We start from the raw sequence: 24,590 nt of genomic DNA on the forward strand, positions 1-24,590 counted from the left end.
GGATGGGGAGAAATCTTCAGGAGGACCAGACAGATCCCCAATAGCTCACATCCCTCCTCCTGCGCTGCCCCGGCTGAGAACTGGGAGCCAGCAAAGGGGCCGGACCTCAGGCGACGTGATGCTCCCTGGTAACCTCTGGCCCCACTGAACTGGCTGCACGGCCCCAGCCCTGGCTCTCGGAGCCAGACATAATGGGGCATTAGAACAGAATTGAATTTCCCCTTAATTACAATGGCCCACAGATATTGTTTAATTTGTAATCGGGAGCTAATGTGGTTTTCCCTCTTGTAATGAGGGAGCCGCCTGCACACGCACGTTCCCATCCACATGGACGGGGCCCGGGCCCCGCCCTGCAGGCGCTGACCGAGAGGCGCCATCCCTGCCCGGGAGTGCCTCGTCCCCAAGCCCCGCCTCCAGCCAAGCCCGCCGCAGAGGACGCCGGAGTGACCGTCACATGTCACACGGTGTACACACACATGAACCATCCTAACAGGCAGGCGGGAGCATAATTTTTCCTCTAATTACATATTCAGCACTTCTGAGAAAATGAGATTTTAGTAATTCAATTGGACTGAGAAGCGGGGCTATAATAAAATGAAATTTGTAACAATCGTGCAGTTAAATTAGTTAAATGGAGAGGAAGGAGCTGCGGAGAATTGACCCCGCGATCTCCTAAAGACTAATCAGACATTTGAACCCAGTTGTGCTAACAAAGCCCTCGGGCGCTGCAGAGGGCGCGGGAGGGAGGCGGAGCCGGCTCCAGGTGGAGGAGGAGGCCCAGAGCCTGAGAGCGAACAGCCTGGCTGGAAAAGCAGGTGGCCCGAGTGGAAAAAGCCAGCCGCACGCTTTCAGACTGAGCTGCTCTCAAACAGCATCTCAGAAGCAGGCCCCAGTGCCACCTGGGGAGGGTCAATGTCACCAAGGGGACCGCTGGCTGAGCCTGAGCGACCTCACAGCTTGAGCCCTCCTGTGCGCCGGCCTGGGCAGGACTACTGTCTGGGAGGAGAGGTTGACACCAGGGGCCAAAGCTGGGATTTCTTCATGCTCTTCCAACCTCAAACACACACAAAGGCTCAGAAGGGAACAGAAAGGCGATGTCTCCTGCTCGGCCCGCTGCCCCATCTCGCTGCAGCATCCCAAAGCAGACCCCCCTGCCACGCCCCTCTTCCAGCCACTGGCTCTGTGCTCTGACTCAATGCACTCCTCAGGGCCAGCAAAAGCCTCAGCGGGAGCCCCCTTTCCTCTCCCGCCTCGGGGGAGCCGCAGGCCCGTGGCCAGGCGTCAGTGTCGGGCCGGGAGATGTGGAGGCCAAGCCTGGATACAAGGGTACCCCAGAAACCAGACTCGAGAGAGATCCTCCCGGCAGAGGGGCCCTGGTTGGGGAAGTGGAGAGGCCTCCAGAGAAGCCCTGGTACCCAGGGCCAGGCTCTCTGCAGTGATGCTAGTCTTTCTTTGGGAGGAGACAAACGGAAAGTCACTAGAGCTGGAGGGCAGGCTCTGAGCAGGGATGAACCTGGAGCCCCGGGTCAGCCTCTGCCCACGCAGCACCGAGGCCAAGCGGCCTGGATGCGCCAGGCCCACAGGCAGGCCGCTGCCCTCCTCCCCAGGCCCGCCAGATGCACAGCAGGCCCCCTGAGCTGAGCTCTGCTGGCTCTCGTGCCCCGGGTGTCTCTGGGCCAGATGGTGTCCAGACAAGCCTGCTGCAGCCCACCCGGCCGCGGCCTCTCTGGACCCTTCTGCTGAGCCATGCAGACAGAAGGGGCTGGCTCTGAGGCGGGCCAGCCGTGCCCCCTGCCCCGGGGCATACGGAACATTCTAGAATGTCAGCAAAAGCAGCTTCCTGCTCCCCTCTGCTGGCAGGGCCCGCCTCCACCCTGGCAGCTCGGGTTGAGACAGCAGGAAGATCAATACAGAAGCTGCAGGTGTTGGCGTCAGGAATCCTTCCCAGTCAGAGTTCTGGGAAGCAGGAGATGGGGGTGGGGTGGGGTTTGGGATGGGGAGAGGAAGGGAACAGGCTGGGAAGACCCCAGAAGTCGCAGGCCTTCTGTGGAGGCAGGGCGGCACCCCTAGTTCTCCACGGGGTAGGGCTGCAGGTGGAGAGGTGCCAGGCACAGAGACCCCCTCGGCAGAAGCCAGAGGGAACAGCGGGGATTGGGAGGGGCAGGAGTCTGGGCATCGAACAGACACAGGAATCCGTGAGGGTACTACGCTGAACCCTTGGGGTCCTTCCATTTGACCCTCGAGCACCCCAAGACTGGTGCTGGAGCATCCTTGATCTACAGAGGCTGAGGGTCTGTGCTTCAGGTAGGGGACAGGATCCCCTCCCTGATGAGATCCCCGACTGGGGCTGGGGTGCATTTCATCCCTGCAGTCCTAGAAGGGTGTGTGTGTGTGTGTGTGTGTGTGTGTGTGTTATAGAGTTAAGGCCATAAGCACCTGCGCCCATGGCCATCTTTGCTACAAAAATGGGACCAGTGGCAGCCCAGCCCTTAGGCGGGGACACAGGTGCAAGCCCTCCTTCACTAACAGGTCCAGGGGCAAGCCCTGGGCAGGTGGCCTCCTCTGAGCCTCTCCCAGGAACGGAGTGGGTGCTGCCCCAACTCTCAGCTAGTTCCCCAGTGAGCCTGGGTGGCAGGTGGGAAGGGCCCCCAAGGCAGAGCACGGGGAGGGCAGAGTGAAATGGGGAGCAGGGCTCACGCTGACTTCTCTCGGCTCCCTTCTCCCTGGATCCAAAGCACCTGGAGGACCCAGCATCTTACTCCTCTTCCCACCCGTAGTGCCGGGGATAGAAAAGACACTCAGAACATCCTCCACTAAAGCTTAGTGGAGGACCCACGCCCAGGACAGGGAGGAGCAGGGATGGGTGGGCGGGGCTTCCCCCAGCATCTTTGGCCTGCAGAGCCCCGCCCCCCGCCCACCGGCTCCCACCTCCAAGCTGCAGAGAGCCATTCAAATATTTATCCTGGCTTCATTTTCCAACAGGGAAACGGAAAGCAATAAAAAAAGAGGGAGAGAGGAGGAGGAGGAGGAGGAGGAGGAGGAGGAGGAGGAGGAGGAGAAAAAAAAATCTGAGTTTCTCATTTGAAAGTTAATTAGTCTAATTAGGTCTAATTAAGAGCCCCCACACAATGGGCTCACAAATGAATTCTCCTCATTTCCTCTGGTTCTCATTTTAGACTGAGCGTGGGGAAAGCCTGGGAGGGGGCGAGCAGAGGGATCCCCCCTGCTGGGGCGCGGCTGGCGGGTGGCCCACTGAGGCAGAGCTGGCCAGAGGCAGGCTCCTGCTCACCCAAGGCTGCCTCCCCAGGGCTTAGCTGTCCACGGTCCTGCCCCCGGCCCCCAGGAGGGAGTCTGGCTTAGGAGGCCAGGCCCCCTGGCTCCTACTGCACAGGAGCACAGACTCTCTGATCTCTGCTCAGCCGCCTGGAGGCTCATGCCCAGGGTTCACTCTGTTCTTCAGGCTCAGCGGGCTCCTAGGAGTCAGGCGGGGTCAGGAGGCCAGGGGCTGCCTGGGCTGGCCGGCTACTCCCATGGGAGATGATGCCAACATGCAGGGAGGAGCCTTGGGCACCTATGGGCCCCGTGGCCCGTCCGCTGGGCCCCTTTTGCCCCCCTCTCTGAGTCCTCCAGGGGCCGAATCAGGGAAGATAGAATTGCCTGCGCGTACTGCGGTGGTGGCCCAGCTGTCCACCAGCTCACGGTGGGTGGCCAGAATGTCTGGGTGAGCCTCCCACACCGCCCTGCTTGCTCTTCTCTCCCAGCTGCGGCAGCACAGGCACTGTTCGCGCTGCAGGCCAGAGGAAGACGCGCACTTGGGCTGGGGGCTGGGGAGAAGGGCGGAGCAGCAGGTGTAGAGGCCCTCCGTGCACCAGGCTCCCGGCAGGCATCCTCTCCTGCTAGCAGGGGAGGCGTGTGACGCAGGCAATGGAGGCCCAGAGAGGCAGAACGAAAGGGAATGAAAGTGTCAGGTGTGCCCGGCTGTTACACACCTGGCCTTTGACCACCCTCTGCCCCGTCCATCACGGGCAGGGGCAGGGCGAGCCCCAGCCCTAGACAAGACGCCACAGGAAGACCCTCTCTTCTGTATTGCTGGGGATCCTACCCAGCACGGCTTTCCCGGGGTGGGGGTGGGGATACCCGCAGGCCCACAGCAGGGGCAGGGCTCAGAAAAGGAGGCCAGGGCAGGTGCCAGGGGAGCCCGCCACAAGTCGATCTGTGGGCAGCCCCGGGCTCAGACTCGGGCAGGCGCACCCTAGCAGAGCGGTGGCAGGCATGGCTGGAGGGCCGGTTTCTGAACCAAGATCAAAAGAATTAAGTAGGCTTAGCTCTGAGCCAAGGATGAAGGAGGGTCTGAGAGAGCCACCCACAGGGAGCTGAAGCCAGGGAAGGAAGTGAGGGGGAGCCAGGGGACCCCCAGGGAGGGCGGGGCCCGGAGAAGGCGAAGGCTGATCACCCCAGCACCCAGGCCCAAGGCCCCCCAGTGTGCAGGAGGCACAGGGGCTCACCTGGACCACTCGGACCCCACCTGCCACCCTGCCAGGGTGTGTGTGGGCCTCACACCGGGCTCGGTGGTAGAATCGAGGCAGAGAGAAGCCGCCAGGAAATATTTCAGGTGAAGGAAGCTCTATGACAGGTTTGTGGGGCTGGAGATACAACTCTATAAATTGATTAAAAGTCACTGAACTGTACGCCTTCCAATGGGAAAATTTTATGGCATGAAAATTAATCTCAATAAAAACCTTAAAAATAATAAGGGGTAGAACCAGAGTCGTCGTCTTCTAGAAGCACCCTCGGAAACTGGCCACAGGAGAACTGGTGAGCTCAGCTCGGGACGGCAGGACCCAGGGCAGCTGCCCGGCAAGGCTGGCTCCAGGCTGTGACCACAGGGCGAGGGAGCATGTCTCCCCATCCTAGATACTGGTAGGCAGGCTTCTTAGCCTCTGCTTTGGTCTGTAGGATGGGGAGACAACTTATACTCTGAGCTACTAGGAGTCTTCTTAGCAGCAGTGTATGGGGGCCAGGCGTGGGAAATGGGGGTCCCCCTTTACCCTCGCTCTGGGGCCTCTGCCAGGCTCTGCTGTCCTGCAAATCCCATGCCCCCTAAGGAGGCCCCAGTCTGGAGGGCAGTGGGGCCCCTGAAGCAGGAGCACCTTGGACTCTGGTTGGTGATGGGCGACCCCTCAAACTAGTGGGTTATGGAGCCTTTCATGGCCGACTCAGAGGTGGCCAGGACTCGGAGCCCCCACCTGCTGGTTAGATCTGCAGCCACCCTGCAGTCCTGAGTCTTCAGGCCTCCAGTCCTTGCTCCTCACCCCTCAACCTGTGCAGTGGGGCCAGGTCTGCCCGCATCCCCAGAGGGAGGGTCTCTTGCTGGGTACCTCCAGTCTTGCCATTCCTCACCAGGTTTCTTGGCCTGGCCCTCCCTGCCAGCTCTGGGGTCCAGGCCACCCTGGAGTCAGACCCGGGGCTCGGGGTGGTGGAGGGGCCTCGGGAAGCTGCCCTCTGGGCCGCTGCATCCTCCGGGGGCTGCCACAGGACCACCAAAGGCTCTGGTGATTTCTGGGGAGAGGGAAGAGACGAGCCTTCTCCTGCTCAGGCTAAAGTCTTCCCATCACCGCAACCGCAGGAGGGTGGGGCCCTGGCCAGACCCCAGCTGCAGAGCTGGGGCCAGGAGTAAGTGGGGAAGGTGGACAGTGCTTTATGTCTGGGAGCTGGACACAGCGGAACGAGTAGGGATTCAGGATGTCTGGGCTCTGGACTCCTCGCCCTGAGGGGCACTGACCGCACCTCCACCCCCACCCCCACCCCGCAGATGGGGTCGCTGTAGGGCAGGAACTGCCTGGGGCGGGGAACGTGTGGCCGGGGCCTCCAGGGTACACAATCCATCTGAAGATACACACTCGTCATCAACTTGGGAATAGCACGTTCGACTGCTTTTGCCTGAGCCTGGGTTTAAACCATTCATTTGCCAAATGGAAATATTTAAGACAAACTACATATTTTGTGACCTTATGTTAGCAATTTCTTTCCTTGATTTAATAGATCTGGAGTGCAAGACAGCAGGAGAGGGAGGGCCTGACTCCACCCCGACCGGGGCCAGCAGCTCTAGCTCTCCGTCCTTTATCCCCCCCACCCCAGGAAGGGGCGTCCTGTCCCCACAAACCATTGGAAGATGACTGAGGCATGGGCTGAAGCAGAGCCCCCGAGTGGGTGTGGACTGCCATTCTGCTCTGGGTTACCCTGCTTTTCCTACCTGACAGCCCTGTGGAGTGTCCTGAGCTGAGAGGGCTGGGGACAGGCCTGCTGGGGGGCCCAGCTTCCCTGAGGGCTCTGGCTGCTCCGTGGGAAGCCCTGCCCACCTTCCACCCTGGGGACTGGGATAGTGAAGGCTGCTGCCCAACCCTGAGCTCTTGGTCTCCTCCTCTAGTGCCTGCTTGGGAAGGCAGCCGGTTCATCCTCCCAGCTTTCCTGAGGGCCCGGTGACCTAGCCTGGTCATGCATGGTGCTGGCACACACCTGGCACGCAGGGACGGCAGCCTGAGACCAGATCTGGTACGCACAGTCGCAGATTCATGGCCCCTGGGCAAAGTACCAGACACAGAGCCATGATGCGCCGAGCAACCTTGGCCGGCTGAAGCACTGCACCAAACACACGCACACACTCTCACCAGGCTGCCGCTGCCAGAGCCCTTCCGAATGGTCACCCGGCCCCTGCCCAGCTCCCGGCAAACAGCCCCGCCCATCGGGCTGGGTCTGGGGGAACAGGAACTTTAGAGTAGGCTTTGGCTGGAATGACTGTGGGGTGCCGGGAGCCGGGTGGGGGCACCCACATCTGCTTGACCTGAGTGTATGTTTATTCCTAGGGCATTTGTTCTACCTCTGAGTTACACTCCCAGTCCTATTTTCTTTTTTAAAAATATATATTTTGAAATAAGGTCTTGCTAAGTTGATGACGCTAGCCCCAAAGCTGCGATCCTTCTGTCAAGTACTGGGATTCCAGGCGTGCACCACTGCACACAGCTGCCATGAAGCTGTCTGGTTTCAGAAGAAACCAGAGGGTCCGGGTTGCTCTTTTCACACCCACTGGGGCAGGGCCAAGGCCTAGCCACACACTCAAGGTTAACAATAGGAGCCCACTTTGGGAAGGGTAGTGCCAGCTCCGTGCTGGGCAGGGGTCCATCTCCACCCTGGCCCACTCAGCCATCACAGGTGGGGTGGCGGAAAACTTCTCCACAAGGGCCACATGGGGGCTGGTAGAGGCGATGTCGCCCCAGGTCACACCCAGCCCAGGACCAAGAAACCCGTCTGCCTCCCGGGTCTGCAAGTCCTCTAGGTGACATCTTCCTGTACATGCTACAGTGCTCCAGAAACAGGCCCAGCAGGCTCCAACATGCACAAGCCCATTCATAGGACCTTACCCAGACCAGGCACGCCCCAGAGACAGAATTGGGGGACTGGGGGCCAGAGGCTGGGGTTGGGGGGAGTGCCGATGGGGAGGAGATGGAACATTCCAGACCCAGGCTGGGGAAAGAATTCTACAGGGACCATGGAATTCTGCACTTTTTATTTTCTTTTGCAGTGCTGGGATGGAACCCAGGGGTGTTCTACCCCCCGAGATACACCCCCAGCCCAATTTTTTATTGTTTTTATTTTATTTTATTATTTTTTTTGGTGGTACCGGGGTTCCTGGAAGCCCTTCTACCTCCGGGCTACACTCCCAGACCTATTTTTACAGTTTTCTTTGGAAACAGGGTCTCCTAAGCCAGCGTGCGCGGCTGGCTTCGAACCTGTGTGATCCTCCTGTCTCCGCCTCCCAAGCGCAGGGATTACAAGCGTGCGCCACCACGCCCGGCTTATTGTTTTTATTTTGAAACAGTCTCACTGGGTTGCAAAGGGCCTCAGTAAGTAGCTGAGGCTGGCCGTGAGCCCGGATCCCCGGTCTCAGCCTCCCAAATGCTGCGATTACAAGCGTGCGCCACCGCGCCCGGGTTCTGCACTTCATAAGGGTGAATTTTATGAGATGTGAATTATACCCCAATAAAACCCCACAGATATAAATTATCAAAAGGAAAGAGGGAGAGAGAACATGGGTACCAAGCTGGCGGTTGCCCCACAGAACATTCCTGTCCTCTGAGCCTTAACATCCCACAGGGAGCAGATGGAAGAACCTGCCTTGACCTTTGTCACCCGGGGCCACTCGGCTCGGCTGCTGCCCTGTTAGGTTCTCAGAGCCCCAGGCTCTCAGGCACGGGGAGGGTGCTCTGGCCACGCAGCTGTGATGCATTGTGGGGCTTGTGAGACAAAACCACCACTCCAAATGCTCACATCGAGACCTTCCACAGGGCCACCCGGCCCCTGCCCAGCTCCTGGGCCCCCTGCCCGGCTCCTGAGCCATTACAAAGAAAACCCCAGCCCTTCTGTGGGCCGCGGAGGGGTATTTGCTGGGGGAGCTGGATGGGACTCCAGGTAGAGGCAGGAGGCAGAGCATTCCACTCCTGAAGCGCCAGTGGACTGCGGCCGGGTCCCAATCACATCACAATTGCTTATTTAGGATCTCCTGCGTGCCAGGCACCGTCATAGGCCCCGGGAAACAGCAGAAAGCCATAGAGACAAAAATTTCTTCTCCTTTGTAGAAAAGAGGGGAGCAGGCAAGCAAGAAAGTAAAAGTGCATCATATGTCATATGCTACCAAGAAGCCGGGCGTGGTGGCGCACGTTTGTAATCCCAGCAATTTGGGAGGCCGAGACAGGAGGATCAGAGTTCGCAGACAGCCTCAGCTACTTGGTGAGGCCCTTTGCAACTCGGTGAGACCCCGTTTCAAAAAATAAAGGACAGGAAAATAGGGCTGGGGGGATATAGCTCGGAGGTGGAATGCCCCGGGTTCTATCACCAGTATATATATATAAAAAATGCTACCAAGAAAAATACAAAATACAGCAGGGGAAGCGAGAGAGAGAGAGTGTTGCAGAGGGGGCAGCTATACTTCTGAAGGCTTTACCAGCAGCCAGGAACGATCTCCTGAAAAGAGGCGGTGGCCTCAGGTTTGGGGGAGATGGGAAGCAAGTGAGGGGTGTCTGTGGGCACAATGTGGCCGAGGTCAAGAGGCCGGGCTGCCTGGGGAGGACCCTGTGTCCTGCCAGGCACGCCTGTGCGCCCCATCCTGCCCCAGCTAAGCCCTGCTGCACCTACCCTCTCCCCAGCACCCCTTCCCAGCTCTCCTTCCTCACCTGGCCATAAACTAGGAGCTGGCACCTTCGGGCCGGGTCCTTCAGCCTCCCCCAGGAGGTGCTGGTGAGCAGGCCCCCTGCTGCCTGGCCTGGTCCCTCCAGAGGCCCCTTCCGGCGGGTACACGAATAACTCTGGGCATCAGGGCTGGGGTGTGTGAGGTCACCGCTGCCTCTGGAGCAGGGAGTAGCGGACCCAGCTGTCTTCAGCCCGGCTACCTCACAAGGAGTCTGCTCCGGACGTGGCTGGGAAGGACAGCAGGATCCAGAAGGCAGCAGCAGGCTCGGACAGATGCTCGTGGCCAGCCACAGGTGAGGGGGAAATGCGTCCAGGAGGGCCAGGTGTTAACAGCTATCTAAACAGGCCAGAGGGGAGACCAGAGGCAGAAGCAGGACCCCTGGGCCCATCACAGGGTATGAAGCCGCCTGGCCCCCAAAGGAGCATCCCTGGGCTCATGACGAAACCAGGACAAGCCAGGCTGGGGCACTGAGGCCATGGGTGGCAGGCCTGGGACAGCTCAAGCCAGAGCATCCCACCCAGCCAGCATCAGGAGCCCTCAACGCGGGCACCACGACTCCATGGTGACCCTCCATCCCTTGGGCCAGCTGGTGGATGCCCCAGGCACACCTGTGCTGACAATCCTCTCACCTTCACCCTTGGTCCCCACTGCCTGCCCCGGCTCAGGCTTAACCATCCCTATCTGTACATCTGGTCCTGCCGCTCCGGCTCAAAGACCTCCCATGGCTCCCCAAAGCCCACTGAAACCCCTCAGCCTGCACCCTGAAATATCACAGCCATGGCTCTCTTGTGCCCCGGGGACCCATCCTGAGCCCACCTCAACTCGACGTCTTTCATTTGGAAGGGTCCTGCCCACAGACCCTGGGCCTCAGGTCTCAACACCTTCCGCGCCCAGGGTGGACGGAGCCCGGCTCCCTAAGGAGACACCTTCCCGATCCCCCTGGGAAGCTAAGCCTCCTTTCTCCACATCCCAGCTCTCCACTGTAGCAGCCGCCAGCCCCAGGTGGCCGCTAAGCACTTGAAACATGGCCGGTCAGATTAAAGGCAGACCATGAGTGAGACCCGCGGTAGATTTGGAAGATTAAGCATGAAAAGAGAATGCCAAAATATCTCAATCGAGTTTGTATTGATTAGGTGCCGCGCCGACAGTACTCGGGATCGGGGCAAATAAAACGCATCACGGAAAGCATTCCATCGGCCTCTAGATGCGGCTGCTGAGAATGCGGCACCACGCGTGGCCCTGCGCTGCGGATGGCACTGGCCAGGCCAGGGCTGGGCAACCTTCTTCTATAAAGGGCCAGAGAGCAGATATTTTGGGCTTTGCCGCCATATGGTCTCTGCGGCAGCCGCTCCATCCCGCCGCTACTCCCTGAAAACACCAGACCACGCGTGAAGGAATGCTCATGGACCCGTTCCAGGAAAACTTGCTCCGTGAAAACGCGGCAGCTCGGAGCGGGCCCTCGGACCCTGCTCCAGGTTGCTGACTTCCAGACCTGGGGATAGCGCTCATTAGTAAAATTTAATTTTTAAAAATGAAAAATTTAAAATTTTAAAACTTTAAAATTTTAAAAATTTTTAATTTTTAAAACTGATTAGAATGGCCCACTTTGTATTTCAACCGGTAAGGACGTTAAGAAAACAGGTCTCGCTAGCACTTAACTGGATGGGCACTCCAACCCAAAAAGCAACTAGATTCGTGCGCGCACGTGTGTGTGTGTGTGTGTGTGTGTGTGTGTGTGTGTGTGTGTCGCACTGGAGATTGAACCCAGGAATGCTCTATGAGCTATACCCTCAGCCCTATTTTTTAAATTTTATTTTGAAACAGGGTCTTGCTAAGTTGCCAAGGCTGACCTCAAACCTACACTGTTCCTTTCTCGGCCCCCAAGTACTGCGATCATAGGCCTGCGCCACCATGCCCAGCTTGGGTCCTTCTTTATGAAGACAGACTGCAATATTCTTACCTTCCCCACTGAGCTGGGGTTAAGGCAAAAACTCTGGCGCAGCCCGGCACAGGGAGCCGTGAGCAGGACCAGCTCTGCCTGCTCTGAGACCTGTGGCCACAGCGTGGACCTCGGGTCCCGGGTGTAGAGCAGCAGGCTGGACAGGCCCCCGCAGGATGCTTCAGGGGCCTGACAACCTGCAGGTCTAACAGGCCCTCTACCAGAGCTGGAGAATTGAGGCGCCAGAGCTGCACGATCCAACAGAAGCTTCTAGGTCTGCCCAGTGGGTGAACCCTGAGCCCAGGTGAAGTTGAAACGTGGCTAGCCGGAATAGAAACGTTCTGTTTCTGTCAAATGGACACCAGATTTTAAACACTGGATACAAAGGCAAGGGCGGAAACCATCGCTTTAGGAATTCAGCGCAGACGCACACTGGTTGGGTAGTAACATCTAGGATCTGTTGGGTTAAATAAAATTAGTGGAGTTCACTGCACCTGCTTCTTTTCACCTTTTTAAAAAAAGTGGCTGCTGGGAAGTTCCGGCTTCCCCAGTGGCTGGCACTACAGTTCTGTTGCTCTTCTGGAGCCCTGGGCGGGGTGAGCAGCTGTTGAACTCCCTTGGCGATGGGGAACTCACCACCTTACAGTCAACCGCTGCCACGGGGGACGGTCGTTAGCTCCGGCCTTTGGCCTTTTTCTTTAAACCTACTGCACGGTCCCACGCTCTGGGCCTGTCCTGCCCCGTGTGGCCAGGCGGGAAGGGCCCGGTCTCTGACTCCTGGAAATGGCCAGCTGAGACCCCAGTTAAACACCCCATGCCTTGAGCTGACCTTCCCAGGCACCCCGCCGCAACACACATGGCAACGCCACACCTGCCAGGGAACAAAATCCTCACGCCCTCACGCACGCGCTCTTCCTTTCTACCCCCCCCCCCAGGCCACTCTAAAGCATGCACGGCAGGTCTGGGCGGCACCGACCCCAGGGTCACTTTTGCACACTTAGCGATGACGGGAGGAGGCCTGGGAGACCAGCAAGGGCTGGAGCTGCCGTCAGAACTTAGATTTTTCTGATTTATATTTTTTATTTTATTGAACTCAGGGGCATTCTACCTCCAAGCTATATCCCAGTCCCCCCTTTTTTAAAATTCTGAAACAGGGTCTCTCTAGGTTGCTGAGACTGACCTCAAACCTGAGATCCTCCTGTCCCAACCTCCCAAGTACTGGGGTGAAAGGCATGGGCCACTGTGGATGGCTGCATTTTTTATTTTTATTTTTATTTTTTTGCGGTACTGAGGATGGAATCCAGGGGCACTCTACCTCTGAGCTACACTTCCAGCCATGTTTTTAATTCTTTATTTGAAACAGGGTCTCACTAAGTTGCAGACGGCCTCACTAAGTAGCTGAGGCTGTCTGTGATCCGTAATCCCTCCCGTCTCAGCCTCCCAAGTACTGGGATGACAAGCGTGAGCCACCACGCCCGGCTCATTTTCCTGACTTTTTGTTTTGTTTTGTTTTTGGTGGTACTGGGGTTCCTGGAAACCCTTCTACCTCCAGGCTACACTCCCAGACCTATTTGATATTTTTTATTCGGAAACAGGGTCTCTTAAGCCATCAAGGCTGGCTTTGAATCAGTGCAATCCTCCTGTCTCTGCCTCCCAAGTGCGGGGATTACAAGCGTGCGCCACCATGCCCGGCACTCATTTTCCTGATTTTTAATCCGGGACTCTCTCACGAGGTCTCACCCTGCAGCTCGAGATGGCGTTCACCTGTTGTGCCGTGCCCCTTCTATGGGGACGGCTCCTGGGAGTGTCATTCTGGGGTCCCCTGCCCACACTGAGCACAGAGCTTTGCACACACCAGATGCTAAAGCCAAACCACCCGCAGCGTCCCTTGGATGGAGGGGTCCAGACAGTGGCATCTCTGACCCTCGACCCCACGTCGCCGTCGGGCGGCGGCTCCTCACTATAGTGTTGCTTCAGCTTTCTCTGTCCCCATAATTTCATGGTCTGGTTCCTCGTGAAGTCCCACCCCAGCCATCTACACCAGAAAAATGGGAAACTGAGGCATGTGCATGTACATGCATGTTCACACAACATACAACCATACGCTGCTGTGCACTCTCACCCAGACGCATGCACGCACGCACGCCTTCCTCAGCACACGGCCCAGCCCAGCACACTGCTGCGGACTTTGGTCTATGTGGCACCTCACATCCCAGGACAGACAACTCCAGCGTTCTGCTGCGGGCAAGAGCTCCAGCAGGACAGCCCCGCGCTGCAGCCACCTCTGCCTGGGCCCCCCCTTGCAGCTTCCTGCGGGCCTCAGCTCCGTGCTCCCTCCGTCCACAGGGAGACACCCTGATGGCATCCATTCCATCTGCCCTCTCCAATGCAGATACACCTGGAAAATCTGCCTGACTTCCTACATCTCCCTCCCACAGCATGAGCGCTCCCATTGGGGCAGGGATCACGGGCAACCCAGGCCTGACACGCTGGCCTCGCTCAGCAGACAGACGGCTGAATGTGCTTGGCCCCGGGTGACACTGCCGGACCCCGAGCACCCCCCGCTCATCAGCTGGTGCTGGATGAAGACATGGAGGCTCCGAGGAGCCAGGCTGTGCTCCAGGTCACAGGGCTGGGGGCCGGGAGCTGGGGACACAGCTCTGTCCCCCCTATCATCCCCAGGAGCAGAGCCCTGCTGTCAAAGAGCGTCTGGGAAGGAGACTTTGAGGCCAGGCCAGTAGCAGAGCTGGGGCTCCCTAAGGATTCCAGTCTGGTGCTAACATGGGGGCCTGGCCCTGGGATCCTCTCCAAGGGAGCTCTGGCTGCAGGAGCAGGATGGGCAGCCTCTGCCTGTCTCCGGGTGGTCCAGGGCCACCCCTGCTCCCCTGGACAAGCTCCCCGAGCTGGTCACTCCCCAGCTGCCCCTCCATGGGATGGCACCTAGAGCCCTGAAATCCTCAAGGGCTGGACACAGGTTCCCTGGACACTCAGCTGGCCCCTCCTCTGCCATAGCTGGGGTGGGCTCCGGCCCCGCACCGGCAGCCGTGGCGGGCAGAGATGTACTCGCTGCCCCTGGAAATAATCCCTTTAGCTGAGTTGTGTCAACGACCCCAGGAGGGGAAAGTCAGGCCTATTGCAGAGCCCAACACCAAACACAGCTAGAAAAGCAAGGCGTGGGAAGTCCTGACCGATTCCCGGGGTCACCTCTTCCCCTCCTTCTTTGATGTTTCCTGAATCCCCAAGGTGGCAGGGGTCCAAAGACCCCACCTTCTCCTAGGAGTTGCGGCCGGGGGAGACACGACTGGCTCTCACTCCCTCTCTGTGGCTACGGGACTCTGCCCTGCTGCAGCCAGAGACACCTCACGGTCTGCAGACTCCAGGGCTCAGCCCAGCAGTGCAGCCTCCCGCCCAAGACCCCGCTCCACCGGGGTCTCCTTCCAGAATGGACTTGCTCCCCCGGAATGGCCACAGATGTCAAGGGCCGCGTCCCAGTCACACTGGCGACAGGAGAGCCAGCGTCAGTGTGGCAGGGCTCAGGGAGCGCCAGGTTCGACAGACTCACAGCTACTAACAGACCGGATGACCACTTGGTGGACGGGTTGGCCAGGCATGGGACTGGGCTGGCATCCACCAGTCCTCGGAGGACCACACAGGTTCCTGGATCCCACCCCACCAGGAGCTGCAGGCTCCCTCTGGCCACCAGCCCGTGAGACTGTCCATCTAGGCCCAGGCCAAGCTGGGCGCCTCCACAGAGCAGGCCCGAGGCCATGGCCAGCTCCTGCCCTCTCCCAAGGGAGCAAATATTTGTAGTTCGGGCCAACTTGGGGTTGCTGTCCCCAGGGCCAGAGGATGGGAGACAGAGGGCAGTGGAGCAAATGGCCGTGCGTGTTCGTCTCCAAGGGGCGCACCGGGGCAGGGAGGGAGGCCATGGCATACTCTTTGGTGGCCAGTGTCTATCTCTGTCCTCTGGTGATGTCCCGGCTGGCTGACTGGCTGTTGACTGAGCCCTATCTAGCCAAACTTGCTCCTCTGGCCCATACCAGCTGGACGGCCAGGAGAGATGCCGGCTGGCCCATACTGTCCATCAAAGCCGGGTCCTGAGGTAGGAGAAGCCGGTCTTCTTTGTGTCCCCATCCCAGAGTCTCAGGGCAGGGGACCTGATTCCCAGGCCCACCACGGGGCGGGCAAGGGATGCTGGGTCGAGCTGACATTTTTCTTGTGGGTCTAGGGAACCACTGCATGATCTGAACCTGAGTCCCCTCAGCCATAACTACGAGGCTTTGAGGGCCTCTTTAATGGAACTGAAAAAAATCCTACGAACCCTGCCCTGAGAAGGCAGCAGCTCCCCACCTACCACCAGGCCCTGGCCCTCTCCAGCCCTAAGTTGGGACGTGCTGATTTGAGTTCTGGAAGATGTCCCACCGGGTGCAGAGCCCCAGCCAAGCCTGTCCCTCACCTCTGGTAGAGACAGCCATGGGGACGTTGGGGTCCTGGGCTGTCTGTGCAGTCTTCAGACTCTGCAGGGTCTGAATGCCGAGTATTATGGCATTCCTTGGCCCCATCTGAGTCCAGGCCCGGAGCTCCCTCCTCGGCCATCACTTCTCAGTTCTGGAGGGGCCTTCCACCTGCCACGTCCTCCGTCCATGTGTATCCTTGACCAGCCAGCCAGTGTTCTCTGCTCCACACACAGAGAATCCCATGCACCCCACAGAATACACAGGATTCCAAGAAGGCGGCTCCTGCTTCTGCCGAACCCAAAGGAACCCCCTAAACACGGCAGGGTGTCGGGATGGCGGGGCCCAGGCAACTGGTCCACAGGAAAGTCAAGGGAGAGTCCCGCCACCGGAAGTCTGGGCTAACAGACTTTCTCTGCACGGGGCTGGGAGGGAAAAGAAGTTCCCGAGTCCTGGACAAATTTGAGCCACAGTTCTGGAGTCTGGTTGCCAGGCTGGAAGCCAGCTCTGCATCTCGGGAGCTTTATGACTCAGGCTCGTCATCGAACTCCCCGTGCCTCAGTTTCCCCAACTGTAAAGCATGCACCTTGTTAGCCCTCGGTAGATTCTGAAACAAACCTGAGCCTGCAAGCGGTAGAAACCGGGGAGGAGTCCACAGACATAACCGAGTTACTCCAGTAATCCCCGGCGTCAGGATAAGGCATTGTTTCTTGGGTACAAATAGACGTCTCAAAGCAGAGCAGCTAAACAACACCCTGTCCTTGGTCCCTAGTGGTTCCCGGGGCGAGGGCACCAGCCACCAGGTGGGTTAGTTTAGAGGGGCCTCCATCTCTCGCCTGGTCACATCCTCCGGGTGCCAGGGTAATTTGGGGGACGTGGTTCCGGCCAATGAGTCAGATCTAGATGGCGATGCCCCCAGAAGACGCAAGGGACAAACTGCTGCTCCGTGCCTTCCTCCCCGCTGCCAGCCACAGGGCACTCACGGGCCACCGTGTCTTGTCACACCACGAGCGAGTGTGTCCCCGCCGGGATTCCCGGATTCACACCAAGAGCCCAGGGAGGAGAGTCAACGCCAGGGGTGCGCAGACGGTGTAAGAGGCGGCGTTACGCTGGCTCCAGTAATTAATCCTTATTAAAAATTCTGTGATTAGCAGTGTTCCTACCTTTGAGCAAAGAGAGAATGATTATTAAGAACGGAGCTTCCGGAGGAATCTCACTACAGACCTGAGAGTCCCTCCGGCCCCTCGGCGGTGGAGCCCGGGGGTGGGGGGTGCACGCTGTTATCAGCCACTCCAAGCAGCAGCTTGGAGGGAGGTTGGGGGGACACATCCCCTTCACAGAAGCTGCTGGGGGCTGGTGATGCTTCCCATGGTGGGGCTGGTGGGGGGACTAGCCGGGCTTCCATCTTAAGTACACAGAGGTAACGACAGGCAGACCTTACGCCAGGTCCCTCCGGAAGGCCCGGGTCCTCCAGCAATCGGGACCTGGGGTCCTTCCCACCGGCCAGATGCCGCCAGCCTGCCTCTCTTGTGGCCGGATGCCCCTCTGCATCCTATATACGGCGCTCTGCCTCTCTCCCCCCAGAGCGATTTGCCAGCTTTGCAATCGGCTGGAGTGATAAGAGTCTCTTTTATAGGGCACTGCACATTAATAATAAAGTGATCACTGTGACACATTCCATTTTGTCAGCCGGGTTTCCCCTCCGTTTCTCTGAGACTCCGGAGCACAGATGCGCCTCCCCAAGCTTTCTCAGGAGGTCGTCCAGCTCTGAAGGGTGACCGGCATCAGCCCCGCCCCCTTCTCTGGTCACAATGCACCGAGACACCACAGCCTCAGGGGCCACACACACCTGATTTTAATTTTCTGCGATATTTCTCTGCGCACGCCGCATTGCGAATACCGATCCCACTCTTGACGGCCCCAGTTGTGGCCCGGCTACCCGGTCAGCCTGGCACACCACAGCCTCAGGGGGCCCTGCAGGGAGCTGGGGTGGCCCAGGGAGCAGGCATCCCATGGTGGGCCCCAAGTAGGTGGGGCTCCTGGTGTTGGAGCAGCGGGTAGAAATCTCACTACATAATCTCTCTTTGCTCAAAGGTAGGAACACAGCTAATCACGGCAGGGCAGTGAGCGAGGCCCGGGACACCTCCCACGAGTTCTCCCCAACGCCAGAGCCGAACCAAGCTGGATTTACCCTGGACTTGGGTGACCCAAAGTTGTCCCGTGGATGGTCAGAACTGGAAAAGATCAATACCGCTGCCCAGAGAGGGGCTGAGAGGAGAGAGGGACGCGGGTGACGGGTGCTCCTTATTAACTAGAGAGCCACACATCCCAGGGGGGACCCGGCCCAGCTGGGGTCAGGCCCATGATGGCAGGGGAGGTTAATAATGCCTTAATACAGAGGATGGAATTCCACCCTTGAGGTTCCACTTTTTAATTTCCAGAGGGAAGGAGTACAGGTTTAGAAGCTTGCCTGTTCAATGCTGCATCTTAACGTGACTCAAACGTCTCTTGTCTTGCTTGATTTCACATCTTCTGCTCCTGATATCACATGTGCTGTTTAGGCCAAACACACAGCCCGCACTGGCTCTCAGGAGATGCCCCGCAAACCCCGCCAGGGGACCAGGGGCCGGGCTGGTTTTCATTTCTACTGGCCTGCTAGGTGCCACCCAGGTCCCTCTTCAGGTGACTCCCCCTAGGCGCTCACTCCAGAGGAGCTCTGGAATAAGGAGGGTCCCACACTAAATGTTATTTGTGATGGTTTAGACCCACCGGAGCTACAGGGGCCCCCATAAAGACGTGTACCCACAAATAGCCAGAAAATGTCTGCACCCTAGACCCACGCTGAGACACAGGGCCGGCCACCCCTGCAGAAGGGCTGCGGCTGAGCACAGGAAACCGGGTACATCAGAGCCTGGTGCTGCGCAGGTGCAGCGAGTATCCCAGAGGGCTCTCAGGGCGGACACCCAAGGGAGACGCGGGCTGCTCATGGGAGTCCTTTCGCCTTCCCGCTGCCCCTACACAAAGCTCCCAATGCCACCACGCAGGAAGACATACATCTAACCCTGAAACCTTCAGGGTGTCTGGTTCTTGGGTTTTACTCATGGTTCACCCCAATTACGAGCACGGATCTGACTCCTGCAAACCAGTGTCTGTCTGCCCTACTTTGTATGAATTTATTTCTGTGTTCAGCCCGAGATGACTATGTATCTGACAAAAACACTAAGGTTCAGAGTGGGGAAGTGACTTGCCTAAGACAACATAACCGATAATGAGCCGTAGATTTGCCTCCAACCATCACTCCTAAGCTGTTTACCCCTGCTAGAACCTCGCTCCCCCGCTGACCCGGATGTTCCGCCTGGCGGGGTGAGGGGCAGATCTTTGCCCCTCCAAGTGGTCTCTTCTGGGCCTGGGAGAGTCCTACACTCACAGAAATTCCAGAGGGGCTGGACAGCTGACCCCTGAAGCCCACCCACCACTGGAAATTGTGAGAGCCGGCCATGGGTGACGAACTGCCTGTGAGTTTGCGGGCCTCCCACGGCTCCTGAGTTGAAACCCAAATGTCGCAGGCCGCTTCTAGCCACCTTCTGCTCGTAAGGCCCTGGTCCCTTCCTCTGCATGGACAGTACATACAGCGGGCCCCACAGCGGGCCCCCGGTGAGGGGCAGACGCAAGCTCCCGGCAGCCCAGAGTCAGGCTGCCCTGCTCCACTTCCGGGAGTCCATCTTTACCTATGTTCCTGGCTCCTCCTGGGCTGCCTCCCGTGGCTCTCTGGAGATCTCAAGGGACACAGACAGGAACCCATCACCCAAGGGCAGCCGCCCCCCACCCAGGGCTTCTAATCCAATCCCCATTCTGCCTTCAGGTGTGCGTGGGGGTGGGGTGGGGAGAACCTTCACCTACTGCCCTCTGCCTGGCCCATCCTGACCTGCTGCCCTGGGTGGCCACCCTGCCCACCCCAGGGCATGGATGGGGTCCTACAGGAACCTGGTCCCTGGTTTGAGCAGGCCCCAGAGGAAGCCCCACAGTCTCACCAGGCCTACCCTCAGCGGCTGCCTCACCCCTGCAGACCCAAGCAGAGGGCCAGGGCATGAATGGAGGAGAAGGCAGCCACAGGAGCCCTGGAGGGAGGTCAGCCACGGTGGGTGAGGCCAGGGTACTGCAGCCCCGTGCAGGCTCTGGCCAAGCTGGCACTGGGAACCGCAGCCCAGAGGACCTAGGAGAGACCAAGAAGTCCCCCCCTCCATCCCCAATGCAGGCCCGGGACTGCACTGAAGCCGCATTGAGTGGGATCGTTAAGACCCCCCTCCCACCCTTCCTGAACCAGCGGGCCAGCAGGCGGATACTGATGCAGGGCGCTGGGCCTCCCCATGGGGCATCCTGGGGGCCTGGGGGCTCAGAGTCCCCGCGCCAGCCCCAGCCTCCTTTGCAGCCCCGCACACTGAAAAAGTCTGGCCCCAGCTCCCTCCGGAGCCAGAGCCTCCTCCCCGTGGGTCCCCCCAGGCGGGTGGCCAGCCTCCCCGGAGGCCCGCGCCGCAGCACTGCCCGGCGCCCCCGCGCGGCCCGGGGCTTTCTGGACCTAGCCCGGGGCCTGGGAGGGGGCCTGGCTCTTGTCCCGAGTCCCCCGCGGCCGGGCGCGAAGTTCCCCAAAGTGACCCGGGCGCCAGAACCCCGGCCCCCTCCCCTCGGGCTTCCCTCGAGACTCCGCCCGCCGCCCCCTCCCGCGCCTTCGGAAAAGTTGCTAGCGACGCCCCAAAGTCCGGCCCCCCGCCCCGCGGCGCCCCCCGCGCTCGCCCCCGCCGCAGCCACCGCGCCGGGGCGCAGTTCCCCCGGCCCGGCCCGACCCAGCCCGGCCCGGCCAGACCCGGCGGGCGCCATGACGCGGGGGCGCAGCCCGGCCACCCCGCGGGGCGGGGCGCACGTGCGGGCGGGGGGCGGCCGGGCGGGGGGCGCTTACCTGTTGGAGGTAGAGGAAGGCGGGCGGGCAGGGCACGGAGTGCGGGAGCATGCTGCCCGAGTTGGACAGCAGGAGGCAGCCCGAGTTCGCCATGGAGCACAGCATGGGCGGCAGGCGGGCGCCGGCGGGGGCAGCTCTGCTCGTGCGTCCCGGTGCGCGCCCCTGCAGCTGCTGCCGGCCCCCCCCGGCCCCCCGGCCTCCCTCCCCTGGCCGCGCTCTCAGGACCGGGGCATCGGCGGCCGCAGGCTCGGTGCGCGAGGACGGGCGCCCAGCGGCACTTTGGAGCCGTCTGCACCGAGCGGCGCGTGTGCGTGTGTGAGTGCGCGTGTGCGCGCGTGTGTAGCGGCGGGAGGGGGAGGCCTGGCGTACTCCAGCACGGCGGCCCCGCGAGGGGAGAGAGCCCGATGCGCACTTAACCCTCGCCGCCGGCCCTCGGGGCCTCGCCGCCCTGCGGAGGGGAGGAGGCGCGGCTCTGCGGCCCGCAGACGCAGCCCGGGAAGCGCCTCTCCTGGGGGAGGCCGGCTGGGTGGCGGGGATGTCGGTGATGTAATGAGCGCACCTACGCAGAGGCTTCCGCGCTGGGGAGGTGGACGCCGGCCAGCCCCCCCCCCCAGGAGCCTCTCCTGCCCTCCCGCCGGCCCCCCGGCCCGCCGGCACCCCAGCAGCCTGCCGCAGGCACGTGGTCCCCTGGATACTGATAGGAGGGTGGGCGGCAAGAAGCGCTGGCCCCCAGACGTTCTCGCCTCTGCACACCCAGTTGCTGGACCTGCCGTGCCCAGCAGCCGGCAGGAGTGCACAGGTACCTGCCTGACCCAGTCGGCGCTAGTATACACCCGCAGCTCCCCCCACCCAGCTCACATTTGCCCCACCCCCGTCAGGCTGCGTTGCGCCAAGCCGCAGGTGAGCTCGGCTGTCAGTGGGGTACCATCAGCAAGCCACCTCAGAAGTGGAGCCCGCAGGGACACACGCCCAGTCTCGGCCTTCGACACACCACACCCTGCCTCCAGGAGGGGCGGGTCCCAGTTACCCAGAGCCCATTCTGAACTCTAGAGGTCTTCCTAAAGGCCACTGTGGTCCTCCTCCTTCCGCCAAGGGGAAGGAGGCAGGGCTGGGACCCCCAGAAAGCGGACACCCTGCTGACCTGACGGTTAAGTGTGTGTGACGCTGAGGGGCTCGCCTGCTGTGTGAGCTCAGAAAAGTTGCTTGTCCTCTCTGGGTCTTGGATTCCTCCTGCAACCAGAGCGGTCAGTGGGATGCCGCCCCCACTGAGGGCCAGAGGGCTGGCCATTGGCCTCTCTCCCTCGTGGAAAACGCCACGGGAAGGATGTAAATGGGCATAGGTACCTCGGGCAGCTCCGGGGCAGCCCTGCCTTCCAACCAAACCACGCTGGCAGTTGTCTTCCTCTTGGGGAAGTGAGGAAGGCAGCCGGGACAAGGGAGAGACCAGAGGGAAAGTACCGACCCCCTTGCTGGGCGGCCTATGCTCATCTGACGCTTTTCTGGAATCCTGCTCTGGGACCCCCACCCCCCCCAGGGGCGGTGCCGGCACGGGAAGTTTCTGCAGGGTCTTGGCTTGCAGAGGCCACCCTTGCCTCTGGTCAGGGACAGGTTTCAGTATGGTCTTCCAGCCTCAGACAGTGTGGGGGCCAGTACCGAGGCCTGGTGCTTCTGGGGCTGGAGCCGAAGGCTGGTGAGCCTGGGTCGTGTAGGAGGGCCGTCCCGCAGGCATGGCACCAGGGTGGGCCTGGCCAGAGAGTATGGTAACCCTGCCCGCCTCCTTCCCAAGTGCTGCTCTACAGTCCCCTTTCATGAACCTGTCACTGCTGCCCCTTCCCTGGAGGGCAGACAGGAATTTGGGGGCCACGTTCGCCCTGAGCCCTGGGCTCCGATTCTGCCCTGTCTGTGACTCATTCACTCATTAATTTGCCATTGTTACCAAGTGCCCAGTGTGTGATCAAGGCTGCTCAAAGCAGATGCAGGGTGGACTGCAAGGTGTCCGTCACACAGTGGCTCTCTGAGTTCACTCCTGATGTATTGCGAACTCATTCTGTGCAGACTCCGTACTATGTGCCGGGGCTGTAGAAATCGGGTTCTCTGCCCTGCAGCGAGCACACCGTCCTGTAGGGAAACCAAGCCTGCTGCCTCCTGTGCTGAGAGCGGCAGGCTGGGAGAGCTTGTCTAGACACCTGCCTCCACCAGCCAGCTAATCACATGCAGGCTCCAGAGTGAAGGCTGAGAACTTCCAAGCAGAATTCAAAGCAAACCTCCAGCAAAGGGTTTGAACAACGTGCAACAATCTGGCTTATTTCTCCGGGCAGAGACTGTGTGCCCTGGACCTGTGACTTCCAGTATGAGCCAATCGCCGAGGGCTGAGCCTATCGCACAGACAAGCTGACTGCAGACCTGGCTGGCAGGAACCGTGGCCTCCTTCCCTGCACCTCCAGCGCCAGGCACTGGGACGGTGCATTAGACCAGGGGGTGCAAAGTTCTTGAGCCCCCGGAGATCCCTGGCCGCCCTCCTGAGCAATGGTGCTGCTCAGACCCAGGAGGGTGGCTCTGAGCAGCGGGCGGGGGAAGCCCCTGCGCCTGGCAGCTCGGCTGCCCCCGCTCCTGGGTCACAGGGAGGCTGCGAGCTGGGAAGAGCTGTCAATCTGGTGCGAATATTCACTACTTAAAAAAAAAAAAGCCAAGTAAAAAATATCCCATGCGCCCTGAATCTGAGAAGGGCCTCGTTAGGGAGGCAGGAACTGAGCTGTAATTATTTCTGCGCTCCCAGGCACCACTATAAATACCAGGGAAGGGAGGCACCTCAGAAGGTCCGGATGGTTCCAAGGCCTTGGAACTTCTTCCTGTCCCCCATCCCATGTTACCCTCCCTGGCGGGGCCCTGCTGAACTCAGATGCTGCCTTCTCTTCTTCTGGGGCAGGGCCGGCCTATCCCGGCTTCCCCTGCCCCCCATCCTCTTCTCAGATACCCTTATATATATATATCTCTTTGGTGTTTACCTCTGTGGATGGGAGCGCACTTGCCAAAGGGTGTCCAGTGGAATGCTGGCCTCTGCCACCCGAGTTGGCCTGTGTGTGTGTGTGTGTGTGTGTGTGTGTGTGTGTGTGTGTGTGTGTTTGGTGGCACTGGGGTTCCTGGAAGCCCTTCTACCTCCGGGCTACACTCCCAGACCTATTTTTACATTTTTATTTGGAAACAGGGTCTCCTAAGCCAGCGCGCGCGGCTGGCTTCGAACCTGCACGATCCTCCTCCTGTCTCTGCCTCCCGAGCGCAGGGATGACAAGCGTGCCCACCACGCCCGGCTGGCCTGTGTTTTTAACAAGGGTGGCTTGCTGAGTTCTGTGCCCAGATGATGTGTGTGTGTGGGGGGGAGTATTGCCTATGACGGCAGCTCCCACCTGCCCCCATCCTTTGGGGCTTCCCAAGGCTGCCCACAGACTTCTTCTAGCAGGAAGGAGCAAGACCTGTAGTCCTGGGAGGGCCAGTGGGGTGGGGGCTGGAGGTGCTTACCATCCTGCCCGCTTTCCCCTTCTGAGTGCCCGGCTGACCGTCCTCCGGCTTCCCCTATGCAGGGAGGACAGTGTGGAGCTTGGCAAAGGCGTCCCAGGACAAGGGGTGAGCTCACCGTCTCCGGTTGCAGCGGGGCTCTGCTGCGCCAAGTTGAGGCATCATCTGTGAATTCACTCCTGTGTTTTCTGCAGAGCCAGACCTTCCTGCCCCAGCCCCGGGGCTCCTGGGCGCAGGCTCAGGGGCATGAGCACCAGAGGCAGAGTGGCAGAATTGGGCCTCCTTGTGGGGTGGGCTGGGCTGGGCCCGGCTTAGGGATGGGGTTTCGTAGTGACACATGGAACCACCCAAGAAGTATCTTTTAGTGACCCAAGCAGAGCCCCACCTCAGCCACTGAGCACTTTCTCCTCTGACAGCCAGGGGAGTTAAACAGGGTTTGAGCCTGGGAAAAGCCCCAAACTCAGGACACAGCCCACAGACACCATG

At 60.0% G+C, this 24,590-nt stretch overlaps 1 protein-coding gene across 2 annotated transcripts in view; it reads right to left on the reverse strand.

The window, feature by feature from the left end:
* RBFOX3 (RNA binding fox-1 homolog 3) overlaps positions 1-20,696 on the reverse strand; it is a gene marked incomplete at both ends in the record, with an annotated part of 80,787 nt that extends 60,091 nt beyond the window's left edge. Inside the window, one exon of one of the 2 annotated variants that reach the window (XM_080712344.1) lies at positions 20,592-20,696. In XM_080712344.1, the coding sequence (XP_080568470.1) occupies positions 20,592-20,696 (105 nt within the window). The remainder of the gene's footprint in view (positions 1-20,591) is intronic. The other variant, XM_080712345.1, reaches the window with a different exon arrangement.
* Between the last annotated feature and the right edge of the window lie 3,894 nt (positions 20,697-24,590).

Source organism: Muscardinus avellanarius (genome assembly GCF_963383645.1).
Source record: "Muscardinus avellanarius genome assembly, chromosome: 16".
Taxonomy (NCBI): Eukaryota; Metazoa; Chordata; class Mammalia; order Rodentia; family Gliridae; genus Muscardinus; species Muscardinus avellanarius.